General features: G+C 42.7%; 1 protein-coding gene across 1 annotated transcript in view; it reads left to right on the top strand.

Moving 5' to 3' along the window:
• The first annotated feature begins 12461 nt into the window (after nt 1-12461).
• LOC138602139 (matrix metalloproteinase-17-like) overlaps nt 12462-21895 on the top strand; it is a 51958-nt gene continuing 42524 nt past the window's right edge. Inside the window, exons 1-2 of the mRNA XM_069673541.1 lie at nt 12462-12516; nt 13483-13618. Of these exons, the coding sequence (XP_069529642.1) occupies nt 12477-12516; nt 13483-13618 (176 nt within the window). The 5' untranslated portion in view covers nt 12462-12476. The remainder of the gene's footprint in view (nt 12517-13482; nt 13619-21895) is intronic.

The following is a 21895-nucleotide window of genomic DNA, read 5'->3' as shown; positions in this document are numbered from 1 at the left end:
GAGTCGGCATGATATCAATTCCACTACAGTGGAGATGTCTGCTATTAGGTGGAAAAAAAACACGTGCCTTATATATCGGTATCGAAATTGGCAGTTGGCAAAAAGGGTTGGAAAATATCAGCAAAAAAAACCAATATCGTGCATCCTCAACAAATACCTTTGCCCTCTGACATGGTTAGCCAACACACTGAATGTATCAGCCCTTTGTTAGTGTACATCCCATTTTGATGTACCCGAAAGACAGAACTAAATACCAATACGACATGCTTACACGCTGCTTGTCTTTGACCTAACCTGACAGGCTTTGTGAGGTATTGTAGCATCGTGGGTGACAGCCACCCAATGCAATGAAGTGTGTAAATAGGATTGAACCTCAGTGAAGCAGTGGAAAGTATTCAGATAAAGATGTTATATAATCAACATCTTTATCAGGGAATACTGTATTCATTTTTTTCACTCACGATGTTGACACTCACTGCTTTTACTAATCCTTTTAAATTGAGTATCATTGCGTAACTAATCTGAAAACTAACCGGTTTGATATCATGCACATGGAACACACAAATATTTAGATCTATGCAAATAGGAAATTTATGGACTAATTAACAAGACCAATTAGAAAACTGTATGGGGAGACATAAAGAAACAGACAGACCAGTCCTGTTCACTATTTTAAAACCTATAATTATAATATCTTTCTTTTTGATTATGTAGACTTTTCTGTTGAAGCCATTGATTCTGTGTGTGTTTATGTAATCCACATTCTTTCATCTCTCCCACGCTGTAGCAGAAATTCCTCTGGATGCTCCATTTCTTAATTAGAACAACTCAGATCAAAGTGTCTCATTAAGACTCAGATACAAATCCCACAATAAGCAGCAACATGTCCGACAACCACACTTTAAGCACACACTGCGCAGGGAATGCAGAGAGTTTCAACCCCATTCATTTAGCATGTAACGCTTTATTATGCAAATAAGAAAGAAAGAAAGCGTCATGCTGTTTATTTTCAACAGAGGCCTATTACTGTTATTCTAAATCCATCTATTTTCACAGACTGTAAGTCTCACTGTGCTGGTATAATGCTCCCTCTGAGTACAGATTTGTACATGTCACAGCTATTTTTACATCTTACCACAGCACATCCATCCCTGCTGACAATCACTCACTGTCTTTGTTCTCATACAAGAATTGACCTACGAGTGATAAGGAGGAGTTGACGTCCACGGTTGGCTACAGTTGTACCTCTTCATTGTCCTCGCTGACGGTCGCTTTCCTTTTTAGACTGTTTGCCTTCATCTGAGCGTCAAAATGTGTTTCTTTTTCTTTGGATTTTCACTTATTTTTGAAGCTGCATCTGTAGTCATCAATCTTTTCTTTGTTTGTTCAGCCATAGTAGATTACTGTTTACTTGCAACACTTACAGCAGCAGCTTAGCTCCGCCTACCCTCTCTGGCAGACCAACCACTGCTGGCTGATGGAAAACGCATCACTAACTGGGCGCAAAGGCTTTCATCTCGGGCTGCGTGGTATACCTGTTTCATACCGTCACCGGTGTCACGTTCTGCTACGACATGGATTTTGCAATACCGTCAGTACGGGGATAAACACAAACGTTTTGGTTTTCGTAGACGTTTTCCATAACTTATCTACAGGAAAAGTCCACATCACATAGTGCATCTCTTCCACAGAGCACACAGAGAGAGTGTGTGTGAGTTACTTGCCTGTAAACATGCGTGCGATGCTGTGTAAAATGTCGGCTTGATGATTGAGTCAGATGCGCAGTTACGCAGTCGGCTTTTCAGTGATTGCATCCCCATTATTAGCGGAACCTCGTCCCGGTGCTGTTTAACACTGTGGGTAGATTTTTAGTCATCCTGCCCAGCGCTACTTTCATGAGTGGGCCATAGGCTCAATCACCATTGTGTGACCTCATTCGGCGATAGATAGTGACTTAACAGACTAGAGATAGACCGATATGGTTTTTTCAGGGCCGATACCGATTATTGGTAGTCAAGGAGGCCGATAACCGATATTTGAAGCCGATATTCATTTGCAGTAAAAGTGAAAATATTGGCGTCAAAATTTTGAATTATACAAACTCCAACACTTAACTTTGTTTAAATGCCTTTAAGCATATGCATCAGAGCCAAAAGAACCCAGTTTTAAATTGATCTCTTATCGGCCGTCGGATAAAAAAAAAAAAAAAAAAGGCCGATGCCGATATGCGTCAAAATGCTGAATATCGGCCCGGCCGATAATCGGTCTATCCCTATAACAGACACTTATTTACATGAAAATCTTCCAGATTATATCTTTAAAACCACAGAAGTGAAACTCATGGTGGCACTAAAAGAAGTCAGGATCACTAAAGTCAGTAGGATCCTTCCTCTGGGAACATCTGTACAAAATACAAGGGTAATCCCTCAAACAGACATTGTTGTGTACAGATGCACAATGCTATATATATTACTTAAAAGTGAGCAACGATTTGGACCCATATTGGTGCACACATTTTTCCTCATTTGTTGATCTTAAAGAATCCCTCACTCACATCCCCAGTCTCAGCTGGGCCGTCTTCATGATGACCCCATAAATCTTCTTATGTCGAAGAATCCATCCATCAGCTGATTGAAACATCCTGTTAAGATGATTGGTCCCTCCATTGCTACACAAGACTCTTTTCATTCATTCTTTATTGGCTCAGGCACAATAAGTGGCATAGCTTTAACGTTATTGATCAATACCCATTCTTTGATAATGAAATTCTTTAAAAAATAAACACAGATGGCTTTTTGTAAACCCAGAAAAACTCCTTAAAGAGTTCCTCATTGGTGTATTTATATTCAAGATATGGCGAAGCAACATTGTAAATTTAAAAGCTTTACCATTTGATCAATCTTTTTATGAAAACTTTCCCTTTTTTTGGCTTTAAAAAGCGGCTGTTAAAAATCTAAACAGCTTGAATCAATTTAAAATTAAATAGAGAGCATTGTTTTTACACTGTAAAAATGTAGTGGGTTGTCCACAGGAGCTTATAAAACCAGTCTGGCAATGAACTCTACCTACACTCCACTTTTATTAATGAAAGTCTCCATTAAAGTTGGTACAAAAATAAATTAAAGGAAATACAACTACTTGTCCAACACTGACCCACTGTCCTAACTAATATCCTTTATAAAAAGAGAGCGACACAACAAGGCCAACAGGAAACATCGCAGCTACTTTATGTGTGTTTGTGTCGTCTGCTTCTCCCTTTTTTCATGCAGCTCATGCGTGACTTCCTTTTACACCCTCCCTGCTTCTCTCTTGCGGTGTGTGATATCATAGTCAGCGGTTTGGTTTGATGTTTACAAGGCTGTACAACAGACGGCTCCCTGGAGGACGAGGAGATCTTAAGACTGCAGAAGCCCTTTCTCATCAGAGGTCTCCCTCCGTGTCTCTCTCTACGGCTTCCCCAGAGTGAGGTGTTTTATGGGGTTAAACTCTTGACTTTCTTTTGCTTCCACACATCCTCCTTCGCACATGTACAGTCACCTTTGTGAGCAGTGCGCAGCTCTGACAGTTAGATAGATGACAGAGTTACGGATTCCTGACAGGGTGGAAGAACGACCTTCATCCACATCGACAAACACACACCACAATAAGGTACTACTGGCTAATAAACCACCTTAACGACGGACAGAATGTTGATTTTTTGTATTCAATTCTGCGTTACTTTAAATTATGTCCGTGTACTTAACATTCAGGGCCAGTCTGTTTTGTCTCGACCTCCACACTCTTGATTTCCCGCCTTGTTAAATAAAGGTCAAAGTGGTTCCTGCACTCGGCTGTAAATAAATCGGATATGGAGATACTTTCAAGGGGTCCGTTCTATTGATAAAACATACCACTCATGGTTTAGAAGTAGTAAGTTACTACATAAATAGTTACCACGAGGAAGTCATTAAAGAGGGCAACATTTGGGTAGCCACTGGTGTACTAAAGGAGGGGAAAGTGCCCTCATGGATGCCCCTGTAGTAGATAAAAAGCACCCTCTCAGGTGCCCTCCCAATGCTTAAAACCTCATAAAGTGCCCTCTGGGTGCCTTTGCAGTGGATAAATGATACATGTCGGAAAATGAGTTGGCCTCCACACACTGCTACATCTTTGACCATGTGCCCTAATGCGATGCCTCTATAATTGAAGATGCCCCTGTTTGTGTGTTGTTGTTTTTCTTAAATATACCCCTTCAGACAACAGTTGTGTGGCAGCATGACTCTACCTCCCTTTGATTCCTAGTTGGAGGCTTTTGGAGTTAGTTAGCATGTTAGCTTGTTAAAAAGTTAGCATGTACAGTTTTGAATGTATCTTTTGAAAGTGTGTCTGTCTTCTCACACACACACAGACAGAGAGAAAGTGATGACACACGATAAAGATCAGTGTTGTGGTTAGAAAAAGCAGAAGAGCAGATTTGCCTGTTGACCAGTATGGAGAAATGCGCTTTTGGTGTGAACAGGGCTCCTGCTCATATGCAAATTGACGTGTGTTTTTTTACAAAGGCGCAGCAGTTACACTCACATAATAATAGTTTAATCCAAACCAGGCTTTGGTTTCACCATGCACTGTTTCACATCACAGCTTTCTGCGTGGCGTACAGCTGGTGCCCTTTTTATTTATTTTGCCCCTGCCCCTCAAACAGCCTACTTGAGTTTGTGGAAGAGTTCACCTAACTGGGCGGCCTCATCAGTATAGACAGCGCGGTGCAAAAACAAATCAAAACAAGGCTGGGAAAGGCTCAGGGTGCCTTCTCCCAACTCCATCTGGAGGTCCAAGCAATACAGCCTTCTAACAAAGACACACTTCTACAACAGCAATGTCAAGTCTGGCGAGTGGTCAAAACTGGTATGAGGAGAGTGGAATGGATGCCTCACACGAATTTGCCAGATCTTTTGGCCAAACAAAATCTTCAACCCCCAGCTGTACAAGAAAACAGGTAGCCAAAGCATCACCAAGGAAATCGCACACAGGCGTATTGAGATGGCTACGCCATGTGCTGAGAATGGAGCAGGACCGGATCTCGAGAGTTACCTTAAGATGGACACCACCAGGCAAAAGAAAACCCGGGAAGGCCCGAATCCACCTGGTGCAGAACTGTGACCCAGGAGCTGGAAAAAATTAACCTGTCACAGGGAGAAGCCCAACATGCTGCCAAGGACTGAGTGTAATAGAGAGAGCTCATTGAAAGCCTTATGTCCCATAGGGGATGAAGAGGAGTAACTGTAACCCTCACACAGCCATAGTACGCCACTGTGGGTAGTCATGTTCCCTCAGCACTGCCTTAAGGTTGACGTTTTTTGGTGAAATGTCTTGACACCCCTTCAGTAAATGGTAAATGGCCTGTTCTTTTATAACACCTTTCTAGTCTTTCGATCACTCAGGGCGCCAGCATTCAGCCGGAGACAGGCGTAATTTGTAGCTGAGATGACGAGGAGTCGCACAAGTTACCGACGGAGCATCTCGCCGGAAAGGGGCGGAGATTAACGTGACGACCTGGGTTTTGTGTTCCCATCAATGCCTATCGGAGCTGAGGCGATAATTACCCGGGTCTACTACAGAGTCATTTGACCCGGGTCTGAATGCCGATTGTAACCTTCCCACTAAGCAAAAAAGCAGAGTGTTAGTGGATTTTTGACCAGTGGTAAAGCGGCTTTACATTCATACACTAACATAGTGTCTTGCAAGGCTACTGAATCCGCCCCGCAGGTTGTGGTATCTTCAATACTTTGACATGTAGACTGGAGGAGCGAAGGATTAAACCGCCGATCTTCCGATTGAAGGGTGACCCACTCTACCTCTGAGCCACAGCTGTTCCCTTCAGTCTGAGCTGTACTTATGTAAGCGTACTTATGTGCTAACTAAATGTGACCACAGTAACCTGCTAAACATCAACTTGTCAGCATTATACTCAGGAAAATGTTAGCATGCTGACATTAGCATCTTGATTAAAGCACTACTAGGTCTGAGTATAGCCTCAAAGAGTTATTATCATGGCAAAAAAAGGGACCAAAATGCATTTATTTAATAATAATGTGGTAGCCACAATAATGCACACATATTTATACTGAAACAATTTAACATAAGAAGTGAGAAGATGAACCTGTTAGTCTGCAGGGATGCTGAAGGATGTGAGATTGGTAACAGCATAAAACAGCACCAAACAATCAGGAACATCGGTGTTACAGTCTTGAAATAATTTGTTTTTCCAGCTTTTTTTCTTGTACCAAAGTGACAGAGACAATTATTCCTCTGTTTACACGGACATTTCTCTCATGAAACATTTTTAATAAGTGTGTCACGAGCCTCGTAAAGTTTTTGAGCCACTGTTTGCTTGTTTTTGTTGAATCAGTTGTTCTCGGGTTCTGCTCAACTTGGACAAGAAATATACAGACTGTACACTTTTATAACAACCACAGCAGAGCAACAGAGACCTGCCAGCTTCCTACAAAGCAAGATGTGAGTAAGAGCTCAGTGAAGTGGCAGCGGGCTTGGCAGAGTACGCTCCTGTACTGAAAAACATCCCTCTCATTTGAGGTACAAGAATATGGGAACACTAGAGTGTTAGACATCACATTGTGCTTTCGTTTTCTGCGTCTGCTTGTCTTAATAATGCATGATTAAAGAAGAGCGGAGTCCCAGCCATCTGCGTCAGCCCCCTCGTGCGTCAGTTAATCACAGATTTAGAGAATAAACTCAAACAGGAGGCTGCAGTTCTGCCATCATATGCAGAGTTTTCTCTGTCTCTGCAGGAGAGAGGAGATAGAAGAGATGTTTGCCCTTCTTCACAGCTACCTTTTCTCTTTCCTTTGTTTTTCAGTCCATCCAGGATTTCGCCAGTATTTTCTGTGATAGTTGTGGCCAAAAATGTCTGATTACGCAGCAGCTTTCTTAAAAAGTTGCAATGAAAGTTGAAATGTTTTGATGCTTTTTAACACATCACGCATCCACTGTGTGATGTGTAACGCCATCTATTGTCAGTTACAAAAACGCCATTTATTGGCTGAGAAAGCTGTTTGTCTTCACTTCTGGTCGATTTCCGTGTCAAGATGCCAAATAAAATGTGTCAAAACTGAGTAACACTGAAGTCAGTAGCCATTAAAAGGTAGTTTCTCTCTGCACATGCACATTGAATTATATCCATGCAAGGGAGATTAACAGTAGGGGCCCTATCATCCACCCGGCGCAAAGCGCCAAAGCACACAGCACAATTGTCATTGCTGTCTTCCACCTGGCGCAGTCGTCATTTTCACACCCAGCGCCCACGTTGTGTTAATAGCGAGTGATCTTGCGCCACCGTTAGCTTGGGTGTGTTAGTTTTGAAATGAGCTGTGGTCAAGCAAACGGGTGGCGCGTTGCTATCTAGAGGACGCAGAAAGCGAGTGCGCCTTAGACCAACAAAAACCTGGTCTACAGTCTGAAGTCTGTGGTGCAATCTTTGTTTGCTTTTTAGAGGGCGCATTATGGACATACATCGGTGAGTTCACAACACGAGTCTGTGCTTGTCACTCACACGGGGACGCACAGCAGCGCTTCTACTCATAAGGAAAAAGCAGTGTGTGTGCAGATACAGTGTAAATCATTGTTTAAGGGACAGACTGCTTTGGTTTCCCCTCATCTCCTTAAATCATGATACTGCTTTCGTTTAGTCACCGATCTGCTGAGAAGTGCAGGAACACGTGGACCGCTGCCTCCACACACACCTGCTTCACCTCAGGGAGATTCCTGCTCCAGCCGCGCACGGGCCAAAAACTACCGAGACCGACACAAAGCTCTACCTAACTTTAACGATAATATCACGATACAGCGATTCTGCGATAATTAATATTATATTATTAATTAAAATATTGCAAGCCAATCATATGACACATCACGATATCTGATTAACTGAAGAACGTAAAGTGCCCCTAAAAAGGTGCAGAATTAAAGTATTATTCGCTGCAATTGGGTGTCAGATTTTGACACAAATTGAGATGAACAATGATGCAATGACTCAAATTGGCAGGGAGATCTGTTTAGAGCGTTATCAATAAAATATCTATATTTGGCGCCAACGATACGATAATTGTATCACACCAGTCGGCATCACAATATATTGAGATATCGATATTTTGTCCCATCCCTACTGCTGAATGTTAAAGGTAACAGAATGCCTAATGGACATGGCTCTCCATTGTTTTAAATACAGCTTAACACAATATAAAGTGCTTCATATCGGCCCTCGTATAGATAACACTGGTTTAAATTCAGCTGGACTGAAAGTGTACTTGTGATGTTTTCTTTTTATTTCATTTTAGCTGTATATTGTACCGTATTTTTTCAATATATTTTTAGTATATCTGTAAATGGTCCAATGCATTTCTGTGCAACATATTGCCTTCCCTTTTGCTGCTCAAAAAGACTGACTGATGCTCTCTCAGTGGTTTCCACACCAACTGGTGAGCAGAAATTGCTTGTTGTGAAAAGGTCCACTCATTTGCATTTGTGTGACGCACACAGAGTCCGTCCTGTGGATATGCAGACCCTTGCTGATGTAACATCCATATTTTTCTTTCCTGGACCCCATCCAGTAGAATAATATTTATATTTGGAAGTAGCAGTGCAGTAAAGTGAAATTTCTCTCTTCCCTTAAGGGACTGGGTTCAAGCGTTAGCTAGCTGGACGGATGCTCAAGATGCAGGATGCTGAATCTTGAGCAGGATGATGAATCTTGAGCAGGATGATGAATCTTGAGCAGTCTCAGGTTTTTATTCTGCAGGTGTGCTGTGACTCCAGAAAAAGACATGGAGATTTTCTGACATGGATCAATATTGCCTCATATCTTTTTTTGATGCATCACGCTGTTCAGTATGCTGACTTATCATTCAGCCACTCAAAAGTGGGCCAGGTGGCTTTTGAACTTTAAAGTGCTTAGCTAGGAGCTGCAGCTCAGCATAACCTGCACCAGAATGCCAATGCCTTTGACCCAGACCACAAACACTGTATACAAGATGTCAACTGTATCATTCTGTGAGTGTTTGACCCCCGACTTCTGAATCAGCTTTTATCTTTACAGTTTCCCCACAAATATCACCTTTTTGTACATTATTACTTTTTTCCTCACTTTCTAACCTTTAAACCTCTGGATATATTATATTACAAAATATCTCTATCATAATCCTGCCCACATCCACCTTTTATACATAAGGCAGGTTTAAACCATCTGCTACGTGCATAGAAAGTATATCATCACACAGAGCGTTACCTCAGTTTTATTATTAATGAAGAGAGGCCTGTCTCTATGGCATTGATCACACAGGGAGTCGTATGGTAGACATTAGAGATATAATTCAGTGGTCATATATTGTGTGCACAGTAAACAACTCTGTTTACATCCCTTTTATTTCCCTATCTTTGTATTTCCTGTTTTCCACAGTCTGTAGGGATTCTGATAAAAGAAAGGGCATAAAGCTTTTTGTTGATTTAGTTAAAGAGTGGGTAAAATGTGCTGTTTCACATTTTAAGACAATGTTGGATGTCCAGACTAAACGCGGGTGAAGTTTCAAATCTGTTGGTAAAAGTATGTTGGAGTAATCCCATACGAAAAAAGTCTCAGTCTGCTTTCAGACAGACCCCTCCAGACGCTTCACTTTGTGATGTCACTAAGTGGAGGAACTCCATATTTGGGCATCTGCCCAAGACACGGCAGAATTTCCTGCCCCTGGCACAGCTCAAGGACGTGCCCACCCAGCAGCTCAGTCTGCCTCGGAAATGTTTTTCACTCCACCACTCTGCTCATCGGCTCTGCTCGTCAAGTTGGTTCGGAATATCTTAGAGAAAGTGTTTCTTTGGCTGTGAAGGAAAAAACATCAGTGTTTACTTTTCCAACGGACAAGAGCAGCAAACATTCACTTCAAATTGAAAAAGTGAAGTTTACTCTTTGCTGACAACTCTGTAACACGGTCACAGGGTAGGAGGCGGGCCTCGAACACTGAGTTCTGCCCCTCGGCAGGCTTCAGAGAGCTGACCAATCAGAAGAAAGCCTGCTTGTAGGGGCGGAGTTTCTTAAAGGAGAGTCATTTCAGGCAGAGGCTGTATGAGGGCCTGCACAGAGTTTTTTAACTGTAAATTAGGCTAAGCTACTCCACAGGTATCACACAATGAAATATGAGGCTTGAAATGAGCACAATACCCCACCTTGAAAATCAGATGAATACAGGTACATTGTGTTCTTTTTAAGAAATAAAAACCAAAATAATTAACCTTTCTTGTTGTCAGAGACGGAAAGAGTCTTTGTCCTCTGCTCACGATACATTATCAATCTTCTTCAGAAATAGTTTTTCTTTCCTCATCATCCCACATGACACTTGAGGTCACCTGTTTTCTATTAACTTTCCCTATTCGCTAAACCAAGCCGAGGATGAGGGGACAGCTTTGTAAGAACCACGGTCAATTATTCAGTTAATGGAATTTTCCCAGTGTTGTCACGAGGGAACAGCAGGCTTGCTATTGATCCGTGTCACTCACCTGTGTTGAGTGCTGATCAAAAAGCCATTAAAAAACAGACCGGCTATCAGATCGTGTGGTGGTGGAGCTGACATAGATGGAGTGCAGAGAGAACGAAAGACAGGAAGGAAGAGAGATATCCCAAAAAATCCCAAACTGTTTAAGCAACCAAAGAAGAGACTCTGAAGCACGAGTTATAAAAAACCCTTTTTTAATTCAACTTCAAGCAACAAGCAAAATCAACACATAGTATTCAGACTTTTTGACATTTTTCAAGAAGAAGAAGAAAAGCGCAAAGAAAGAAATCATTGTTAAGATGATTCGTTTTTAGACAATTATAGAAGTCACATTTCAGTGTGATAAAAGTCTGTTAAAAAGCTTACTGAGATAACAAGCAAGGCATCCCCCCCCCTACCTTTTCTACTGCTGATGTACAATTGAAAACTAAACCAAATCGAAAAGTGTAATTACTTATTTTTACAAGTGGACAAGAGTTTAATTTATATGTCATTATAAATAACACTTTAGGCTTTATACATTGTCATAATTGAAAGAGAGATGGTATTACAGTCTTTATTTTGACAGTGCTCTATTTAAAGGGCCAGTTCACCAATTTTCAACCTCAGTCCTATCATGCTATTATGGGGAGCTAATGCTATTATGGTAGGAAAACAATGCAATTTGTCTCTGTTCCTTTGGAGGACGCTATCCACGTCTCCAATGGACCCTGGAAAACCTCCACCAGACTACGTAAAGCGCGTCATATGGCGGAGGCCAGGGAGCTCGCTAAACTACACTTCCTCAATCTAGGATGCCCGCCTCCGATATCTTGTTCAAAATCGTCAGGTTTGAAATGTAGACTGCAGATCTGAAGATTTTGTAGACAACCCACTGGTATATTCTCGTCGGATTTCAGATTCTGTTCTGCTCTGAGCCATTGCCTGCAGCGAAAACGGTAGTATTTAATTCCATTGTGTCTCGCTGGGCCGTTCCTTTTAGCGGGAGGGGCGCAATGCACGCTGGGTGTTGTAGGAATATAGAATGGGCGAAACCACAAGCTGTTTGTGCAACTTTCTCCACAGCTATGGCGCCAATTTCAAATATTATTGCTTCTGTCGATTACAGAGAACACCAGCTTTGACTGACAGTGTTTTTTTCCAGGGGAGAACTGCTCCTTTAAAGTCGAGGTGAAATGAAAAATGTCATTTTAATCCTTTTAGATCACATCCCCGGTAATATTGTGCATCTCCCAAAAAAAATACAGAAAATCAAAATTATTATATATTATTATATCAAAATCCAATCATTTTTTCTTCCGGTAAAACTGAATTTCACGCGTGCTTACGTAAGTTAGCACCAAACAATTTCAACCAATCAATCTGCAACATTTAGCCGCAGAGCACCAAGAACGCTCGGTCAGTTAGCTAGCTCCTGCGCTGTGGAGAACGTCTGTCTACGCCCACTTCTCAACAATCAAATCAAATCCCTCTAATTATATGTCCCGCCTGCACGTCCTGTTTCACTCGGAAATACGTCACGATACGGAAGCTAGATGCTCTCGAAATGCCGTTTCAGCTCGACTTTAAGTGCACCAGTAAAGCATGAGTCCATGCACAGCACCGGGGTTACAGGGTTTAGAATTGTGCTGACAGGGTGTCACTTCAGCAAATATGTGTACAAATGGTTGCATGCAGATATAAAGCTCACACAGAACCTCCTTAAGCATATGTGGGCATCAACACGCTATCCACAGACTGTAAACATGAACAGGTGTCAGGCTTTCTCAGCAGCTTTGGGATACTTAAAGTCCTTGAAATGCCTGGGTTGACCTTTGAACTCTGCGTCTACCGTTTCCCTTCCAGGACTGGCTGAGCAAGTTTGGCTACCTCCCGCCCCCTGACCCAGTGACTGGCCAGCTCCAGACCAAGGAGGCCCTGACCAAGGCCATCAAAGCCATGCAGAAGTTCGGAGGGCTGAAGGAGACCGGAGTCTTCGGTATGTGGGAGCGTGGGATTGTGTTGAAAAGGGAGGATTAGTTTGTGTGTGACTACAGTCTGAAAAGTGAAGGAGCAAAATATATCTTACAATATAATGCAATTCAAGTTACAAAAAGACTAACCATGGCTCTCGAAACTGTCACTAAGTCCCTCTGACCAAACAACCATTGAAGTATTAAAGTATATTTACTTTACTTCTCTTGTTCTGTATAACAAAGTCCATGTGTCTACTACACACCTTTAGACACCATGTAAGCATAAATCATTCATGCCTTCATACACACACAGCAGAATGACAGCACTGTACACTTTGTGATTGATGACAGTGTACAACACAATAACAGCTTATTGATTTGTAGACCTTCTGCTCTTCTCCCTCACTATACTGTACATATTGTCACTTGCACACAGCGAACAATTCTCTGGTGCAAACAGCATCGTCTTTATGTTAAACACCGCTGCATCTCACATGCCCACTGCAAACGATAGAAAGGCGATACTGTGTGTGAATGGTTTTAAGAGAGTTCAGTGGCGGGTGTGTGTGTGTGTGAGAGCATGTATAATTTATGGCCCGCACAGCAGTGTGTGTGAGAGTGTGATTGTGCATGTAAGAGGGTTTTGCGCACAGCCTGTATGATTTATAGCCCAAACAGCCCCTCATACCCTCCTGTAAATGCACATACGTATGTATATGAGCATGTAGAGTGTGAATTACAGCCACTAAAACAGCCATTTAGAAACAGTTGTTCAGACATACTGTAGTGTTGCGTATCTTCTACTGCAGAAATGTTTTATACAGTGTGATGATGCTGAGCATAATCTGTATTCCTGTGTCGAGTAAATTTGCCTTCCAGCAATTAAGAGCCAGATTATTAAAGTTACATTCGTGGTGTTATTTTATTATTAGGTTTAATTAATGTGCCTTGATTAATCAGTATCACATTATCTCTCCTCTGCTCTGTAGACCAAGCCACTCTGGGTCTAATGAAAACACCCAGATGTTCTCTGCCAGATGTGTCAGAGGGAGAGGGGACAATTGGCCGCAGGAAACGAGCCTTGAACCCTCAGAACAAATGGAATAAGAGGCATCTATCATGGAGGTAGGGAGATATGAAATACACACTCTACATACTAAAAAGGTTTCACCTAATAATAATGAGATCTTGAAGAACATTCACCACTTTTGTCTGTAGTAATTGAAGGGGGCTTCACGTGGATGACGCCATTGAGTGAAGGGACCCAAAGTGAGTTCTTATCCTGATTACTATGGTTTGTTGTTTGGCTGTGAGAGGCATCTTGCTGTTGCTTGGCTACCAGACCAAAAGCTATTAATCACATACCGTGATAATGTAAGCCTTAACAGTCAAAAGTGTCTGGGCACCAAGAGCACTGCATTATGAACAAACAACTCAGAAATCTAAAAGTGTTTCTCCAAGTCTTTAGAAATAATCATCCTCTTCCTTTAGAAATATGTGTTAAGTGTTAGGTGAAGGTGTGTGTGGAGAAATAACTGAAGAAAAGCAAGGTGAGCAGATTAAAGTAGTTTTGTGAACAAACTCGATCATATGGTGGAGACGAATGAAGCACAGCTATAATATAGTACTACGATATATTGTACTTTCTTTAAATAGGAGGACGTCTTGTTCGCTGCAATTTTTTTATTGTCTTTGTGTTAAAGAGAATCTTTTATTGATCCTGAGGTTGAGGCTGTGAAAGCGTGAAAATAAAGATTTGATTAAGAAAAACACATTCAGGGGGGAATTCGGTAAGGATGAATTGCGTCCGCTGATAGCACCACAAATCGCATCATTTGCACCCGCTATCGGCTCCGTCTCAAGGTCCGATTCACAAAGTGCACTGACGATATTCAAGTGCAAACACGGCCATAAAGTTATGCAGATCTGTGCAGTTTGCTCTTGTTGCGTGTCTGATTGTGGAGAGAAGCTGTCTGCACCTCCACTCTCTGCTGCGCTGAGGCATCAGCTGAGCGTATACTGACGGATCTCAACTCCATATACAGATCGCTCATGAGTAGGGAGAGGAGGGTGCAGCTCTTTGAATAGTTTACCGTCAAGTCCAGCCTCGACAGGTGTTTACTAGTTTAGCTGTCTGTAACGGAGCTTCATTTTTTAAGCAGCAGCTCGTCCATAAAATAATCCCCGTCATGCGTAACAGCTCCAGAACGTCTGCCAGCGTCTGTGCCCTTGTGCCAGGGTTGAGCCTTGCACAGCCCCGGACTGATTGGTCTCCCGATTATAATAATAATGGCATTATTAACAGATTGTTTTTACTTACAAATACATTTTTATTCACACAAACGGTGGAATTGTCGCCAGGATCAGTGTAAACTCAGAGCGTGACAGCCCTTCTGATACTGCGCCGCAGTTGCCACCAGCTCTCTGCAGACGGTAATATTTTCACTCTAACTGCGCGGTGCTGTTAGCGCTGGTGTTTGTGAATTAGGTGCTTTTTGTCACGAGGCTCATTCACATAGAAAGGGGCCAAATTTGCCCTGGATGTTTGCATAATGACTCATTTAAATACACGCAAACAGCACCGGAGCACAGAGACGCATTTAATAGAGAGAGCAGGCTGTCCAGAGATGCATTCAATACTCTGCGTGTGCTTCAAGAATGAGTCTTTTTGTGTCATTTGCACAGGTTTAGCGGGCGCAAAAGCAGCGCAATCCTTTAGTGAATTCCCCCCTTAATACTTCCTCTCATAGGCAAAAAAAAAGTATATAAAAAGATAACAATTAATCATTTATAGTTATCAATGGTCGAGTTAGGGGACTTCTTCAAACTCCCCTCCCTAAAAGATACAATGAACTACTCACAATATTACACAGTAAGAATGCTATTGAAGAAATACAAACAGACTTTCAGTGCTTCAGCTTAGTTGAACCTCTGTCAAAGAAGACCATGTTGTCTAAGCCTTACACAGTTCTGCTCAGTCCGACTCTCAAGCTAGAAGTCATGAATCACTCTCCATCTGTGCAGCCTTTGGTAGATTAAGCGACCCTCCTCAGGATGGAAAACTTAGTTTAAAGATCGACTTTGCTGAGAGGAAGAGCATTTTGTTAAAGCGCCATGCTGCTTGAAGAGACATTAAGCCCTCCTTCTTGGATTATACACAAAGAAATACATTCCTGTCGAGCCCTGCATGGGATGGTTTACCTCTGTGCTTCTGTAGGATAAAATGCTTCGTCACAGAGTCATGCTGCGGTTTATACTGTACATGACAGAATAACGTGGTCATGTTAAGCGCAGCTGGACCATCTGTCAGGGATACAGCTTAGTGTTAGAAAGCAGAGGAAGAGGGAGTGAAACATATGGCTGGCCTGCGCTGATTCTCACACGCCATCACGGGTGATTCAACGAGGAGATGAGCTAAGCTGGTGCGTCGGCTAGTTGGTGCGATATGTGTGAGTGCATTCGTCAAAAAACACCCCAAACATTAATTCACTAAATTTAACACAAGCACATGCAAACATGCAGCAAAGACGTGTGCTACATTTGCTTGCTTGCATAAAGAGGAACACACACACTGAAACAGAAACGCACCCACAGCGAGGGAGGAGGAGTTCTCTCTACCTGCTGGAGAGTCGTGTTTGTAAAGGGTCAGTGCTGCTCGGTCAGCCAGGAACCAGACACAAGGCACGACAGTGTGAGCAAAACTTTTGATAAACACTCCCCACTTCTCTCTGGACCGGGTCATGGGCAGTGACCTCTCTCTTTAGCCGGCTGTGCTGTTTGCGAGGAGAGGAGTCCGTTCTTGAAGTAGCTTTTTTTTAATAGCGGGACTGATCACTTATTATCTTATTGCCAATTAAAGCAAAGCATTGTACAGTAACTTCCAACAGCCCAGCCAGAGACGAAACTGGCTCGGTGTATGGTTCAACAGATGCAGTGTCAGCCTGTCAGTTTGTTTCCGGAGGAAATATGAAAATGGACCAAGTGTGGACTAAGATCATGTCCCAGAGGAAAATTGTATAACTGCAGGGCATAAAGTAGATCTGAACACGATTCGTCTTTAAGTGGTAAATTTTTTTATTTTTCTTGGCAGAAGGCTGAAGATCCTGATCGAACGGTCACCAGGATAAAAGAGAAATAAACCACTTATTTTGAGCCTAACAGTGTGCTCCTCTGAGAGGACGGATCTTCATGACTTTTGCGATTCCCTGACTTTGCCGTACTACACACATTTGTGGTTATTGCTGGACTATTGGATAGATTCCCAAAGAGTCTGGTATTCAAGATCCATTTTTATAACTTCAATGGTGTCTTCACTTTCAATCTGATGCCTTTGTCAAGTCAAAAACTTTGGGTTGGGACAAAATACCTGCATAACCAATGACACGGCTACATTTTGTAAGGTGCTATTTAGCAAATATTAGCATGCTAACACGCTTAACTAATATAGTGTACTTATAAATAACAACTTAGCTTTGTGATTGTGAGCTCGTAGGTTGGCATTTAGCTCAAAATGCTGATGTGTCCCAGTTTAGCTTTAAAGAGCTGTTAGCATGTTTTATTCTCAGGGGCCGGCCCAATCCAATCCTCCAAACCTAAAGTGGAGTGCGGTGTGTGAGTCTTTTTGTAAAACTCCGGCCAAGGTGAAGCCGTTATCTCTTTTGTGAGGCGCCGCTCCTTGCAAAATGACGAACGTGACAAAAGCAGTGATGCTTCTAACCTTGCTAACAGGACTTTTATTACATGTTTACACATATGTACAGTTACTCGTCCACTATATTGAGGAACAGAGGCGTCGGGATGCACTAATTCCAGCAACAGATTTTTTCAGTCTTTTGATTAGCCGCGATTTTCCTTTTCTTTGAATGAGTTGACTCAGTTTTGAAAAATACCCCTGTGCGTTTAGACATGGCCTGTGAGGGCTTGAGGTGATATAAAAATGAGGAATGGGACACATTATTAAGACATCACACGTTGCCTGGAAACAAAATGCGGCATTAAATAATTAAGAAAAAAGCAACCTCCAGTGTACATGTGTGTCTAACATTACATATTTTAGCAAACTATCAAAAGTCAATGTTGATCCTTTGACAATATTAGCGTGAAAGACAAACAACTCTACATACGTGCTATAAATAACCACAAAAGTGATTAACAACACTTCAATCAGAGAGACTTCATTATGAGTGAACAACTTTTTTTTTACAAGTTGGAAAGATGAGAAATCTCCTAGCGATTAGACCCCATCGTGACGTCTTCATGTACTTGGAGGGGGAGTGAGGCCGAGAGCAGGATAGGATACCCCCGATGGACTCTAGTCACTGGCGGTGGTGGTGAAGGAAGATGGCAGGATGAGCTGAGGATGAGTTGGATTGGAGGTGAATGGGGACAAGGAGGGTCGCAATGATCGAGCTGATACGACAAACGGTCTGCGGAGACAGGAGGACAGATTTAAAATCTGACAGCAGATGATTGGTTGACAGAAATGGAGACTAAATCTGATTGGTTAAGTACTTAAAATAGACTTACTTGCAGTTTTCCCCATCACTGTCCACGCTAACATTTGTATAAATCAATAAATTCACTACGAACACAGGAAAGTCTTCAGATATGTGGACTCACGGAAAGTGCAGAATTTGGCGTTGTTAAATCTGCATCAGAGCCCTTATGCACTTACCAGGAACGCACCTCAAAGTCCTTGAGTGGAGATTGGGATAGGGCCAAAGAATGGATTGAGTAGCAGATAACATGAATTTTGCTTCACTTGCCATTGCTACCTGCCTCGTCTTTAGGTCCGAGTCACAAAGAATATTGTACTAATAAGATACACACAAACTGTCACGTTAAGGTTTAAATAAAATAGGGGGAGCACCCAATAGCAGACTTAACGAGAATTTATTCTACACATAAAGAAATAAGAAAAGGCTTACATTGATGAGTCCGGGGAAATTAAAGATCCAATAGAAGAAAAGGAAAAAAGGGAAGACTAGCAAAAACGTAAAGAAAGCATCCCAACACAGTCCAAGGTAAGATGAACAAACTTGCACAGAGACAGGGTAAGGGAAATACACTGGGAAGGTGAGAGTAATCAGGCACAGATGCGACTAACGAGGAGCAGGTGAAAGCAATGAGGGCGAGGCACATACACTCACTGAAGTGGGAAAACACAAAGGCAGGAAGTAGAACATCATACAAGAAGAGGTAGTGGAAAGGACAGCATTAAACAGGAAATGAAAGCATTAGAATATTTTAAATACCAAACTAAGCAGGGCTCAAACATGACACAAACATGCCTATAAAGATTTGCAACTGGGCAATTTGCCCGTGTTATGTGTCTGATTGTGGACAGGAGCTGTCAGCAGCTCTGCTCTCTGCTGCGAGAGCCGCGCTCTCGTGCTGACATGAGGTCAATTTCACCCCCAGATAGATGGTGAGCTGTGAGGGAAGGAGGCAGCTCTTTTTCCAGTTTACTGCGAAGCCCGGACTCATCGGAAATAATACCAGCATCACCATCTGTAACACGGCTTCCTCCCTGAGGCGAGCCAGCGAGAGCAGGCTGTCCAGATAAAATAACTCTCATCACCATCCTGTGTGCCGGCTCCAGACCTCGTCCACACATCTGAAAGAAGCAGCCCCTAGCATGCTTGGGTCGAGGCTTGGACAACTTTGTGATACCTCTTATAAGTGCTGCCCTTTTGTTACCACCAACTTTCAGAGATGCCAATAATTTTTACTCCAACTGTCTTTGTTAATTTTCCTTTTTTGGAATAAGGTTTGTTTGCATAGAAAGGGACATTAAAGCTCCTGTGAGGAGTTTTCAATCCGCCCCTGGAAAAAGCCACTGTCAGTCAAAGCTGGTGTTCTCTGTAATCGATGAAGCAATGATATTTGAAATCGGCGCCATAGCTGTGGAGGAAGTTGTACAAACAGCTCGTGGTTTCGCCTATTCTATATTCCTACAACACCCAGCGTGCATTGCGCCCCTCCCTTTGAAAGGAACGACCCAGCGAGAGACGATGTAATGAGATACTAGCGTTTTACGGTGTGGTGTGGTTTATTCAACTAAACACTGCAGACATCAGAGGCGGGCGTCCTAGATTGAGGAAGTGTAGTTTAGCGAGCTCCCTCGTCTTTGCCGGATGACGCGCTTTATCTCGCAGGTTTTCCAGGGCCCATTGGAGAAGCAGATAGTGTCCTCCAAAGGCACAGAGCCAAACCGCATTTTTTTCCTACCATAATGGCATTAGCTTCCCTTAATAGCATGATAGGACTGAGGTTGAAAATCGGCAACTGGTCCTTGAAGCATGTACAGGACAAAATCAGCTTTGTCCACAGGGGGCGCCAAAATCAACCAAAACCAAAAGTTCCTCACAGGAGCTTTAAACACATTGCAACCCTTTTTTTTTTAACTCGCCCGTCAGTCTCGATGAATATCAAGGAACAGTCAACTTATAGTTTGCAGTTTATTTCGGCATTCAACATTCTGCACAGCTGCAACACAAAACTATTTTGGCTTGTAGTTGTGGTTGTTCAGCCAGTGATTAAATGAAAGTGTATAACTGAACATAAAAAAGCTGCTTCATACTATGACTAAAACTTTTGCACATAACAGCTGCAGATCGTATAAATATCTTTATGCAAAAGAGACAGTTTGGTAATCAAATGTAACATGAAACCGAAAGTGAAGTTGTCACTTTGAAGTTACCATAGCAACATTTGATCCTGCTCTGCAAAACAAAGCAGGACTTATAGGCCTACTGTACGCCGCCCTTCTCCACTGTAAGTGGTTGTATTGCTTGTGTTTGGATGAGAAGCAGGGTGTTAACTGCTGACAGGTCAGCGCGGCTTCTCAGTTCAGCTGCGGCGTACCTGACAGCAGGAACACACTGAAACAGACAGGTTGGCTGTGAAAGTACTGACTACGCTTTCAGAATACGTGATGCCGAGATATTGTTTATCAAGAAAATATTCACAGCGCTTCAGTATAATGGAAAAGGTGTCGGCACTGTAAACTCACAACGTGAAAACTTCCAGACACATCAAGTAAACTACAATATGCATATTTAGAGCCGATCAAAGGGAGCAGTAATCGATTGGGTGGACAAGTCGTAGTTAAACAAGTATTTATGTACCTGAGGAAAGACTTCATTTTGTCCAGGTCAGCCAAAGATAATGAGAGCGGGCAACCGGCCAGCCTGCAGGAGAGTGATGAGCCGAGTAGCCTAATATATATCTTAAGAAAGGGAAGAACAGAAGCAGAAAGAAGCGAGATGCGGAGGGAAAGCAGGACATCAGGACACTGGAGGATTGAGGAAACAGGTCGATAAGCAGGAGCGATGGGAAGGCTGCGGTAGTTACTGTAAGAGTGGGACAGGAGAGGAAGTACAGGTCGGACGGAGAGGAGATTGTGGGGATGCTGTGGCAGCAGGATGAAGATGAGATGTAGAATCTTGAGGTTAAAAAAATGTCTGTCTTTTTTAGTGAGCGAGGGAATTTTAGAAGATTGGTACACAGATTAACATTCTTGCACTCTCATGCTGAATCTTGCAAAAACTGAAACTTCTGTGTGTTTATTTCTCTCTCAGAGGCAAAGCATCTTCCAATTTAGGTATATTTCCGAGTGCAGGGCTGGTTCATCGACTGTGAAGAGTAAGTTTCTTCTGAATAGGGCTCTGAGTTTCCTTTTCACGCTGGTTTGATGCAGCAAAAGTAACCGCTCGAGGGCCGAGTTTAAAGGACGAATCGCTTGTCACTGGGGGCGGTATGGTTATGGCTTATTGATAACAGATTACCCGCTGACTTTGTCCTTGTGGCACTGCCTTCCTCATCTGTTAGGTTTCAGTCTGAGGTGCAGAAATTTTACAGGGGGTCGGTTGAGATTTGTTTGCATGAGGGCTCTGAGCTGACCTGGAAAACCACGTGTCAGCAAACCCAGCCTGAAACTGTTGCACGGAATCCACATCTGCTTCAGGAGACGAGCGTACACGCCGCTGTGAGGACCTGCTGTTTTATGACTGGAACGTTTTGCTTTTCCTTATCACTCGCTCCCTCTTTCTCCCCCTCTCTCCATTCTGCAACTGCCAAACTCCTACTGCCGATCACTCGCCGTGCGCGCCTGCAGCTCGGCCCCGCTCGGCCTGCAGAATCAGTCAGCCTGTCTTTTCAGTCCAGTGAAGCAACCTTTCCACTCGCGGCTCGCAGCCAAGTTTCACTGAAATAAAGATATATAGACCTCGTGTCTTTTGTGGAGTTTTTCTGTCAGCCTGGAGCTCCTGCCAAGAAACAGATGGTTAATTTAACGGGTTTTATTATAAACACTTGTGGATTATTTTTTTGATTTCTGATTCAGTCACATTTGGAAAGGTTTCCATATGGTGTTGTTTATCACAATGTATATAGCATCGA

Source organism: Semicossyphus pulcher, unplaced genomic scaffold, assembly GCF_022749685.1.
Source record: "Semicossyphus pulcher isolate SPU_LCO1_2020_fin unplaced genomic scaffold, fSemPul1.0.p SCAF_22, whole genome shotgun sequence".
Classification (NCBI taxonomy): Eukaryota; Metazoa; Chordata; class Actinopteri; order Labriformes; family Labridae; genus Semicossyphus; species Semicossyphus pulcher.
This window is presented reverse-complemented; position numbering and strand designations above follow the sequence as displayed.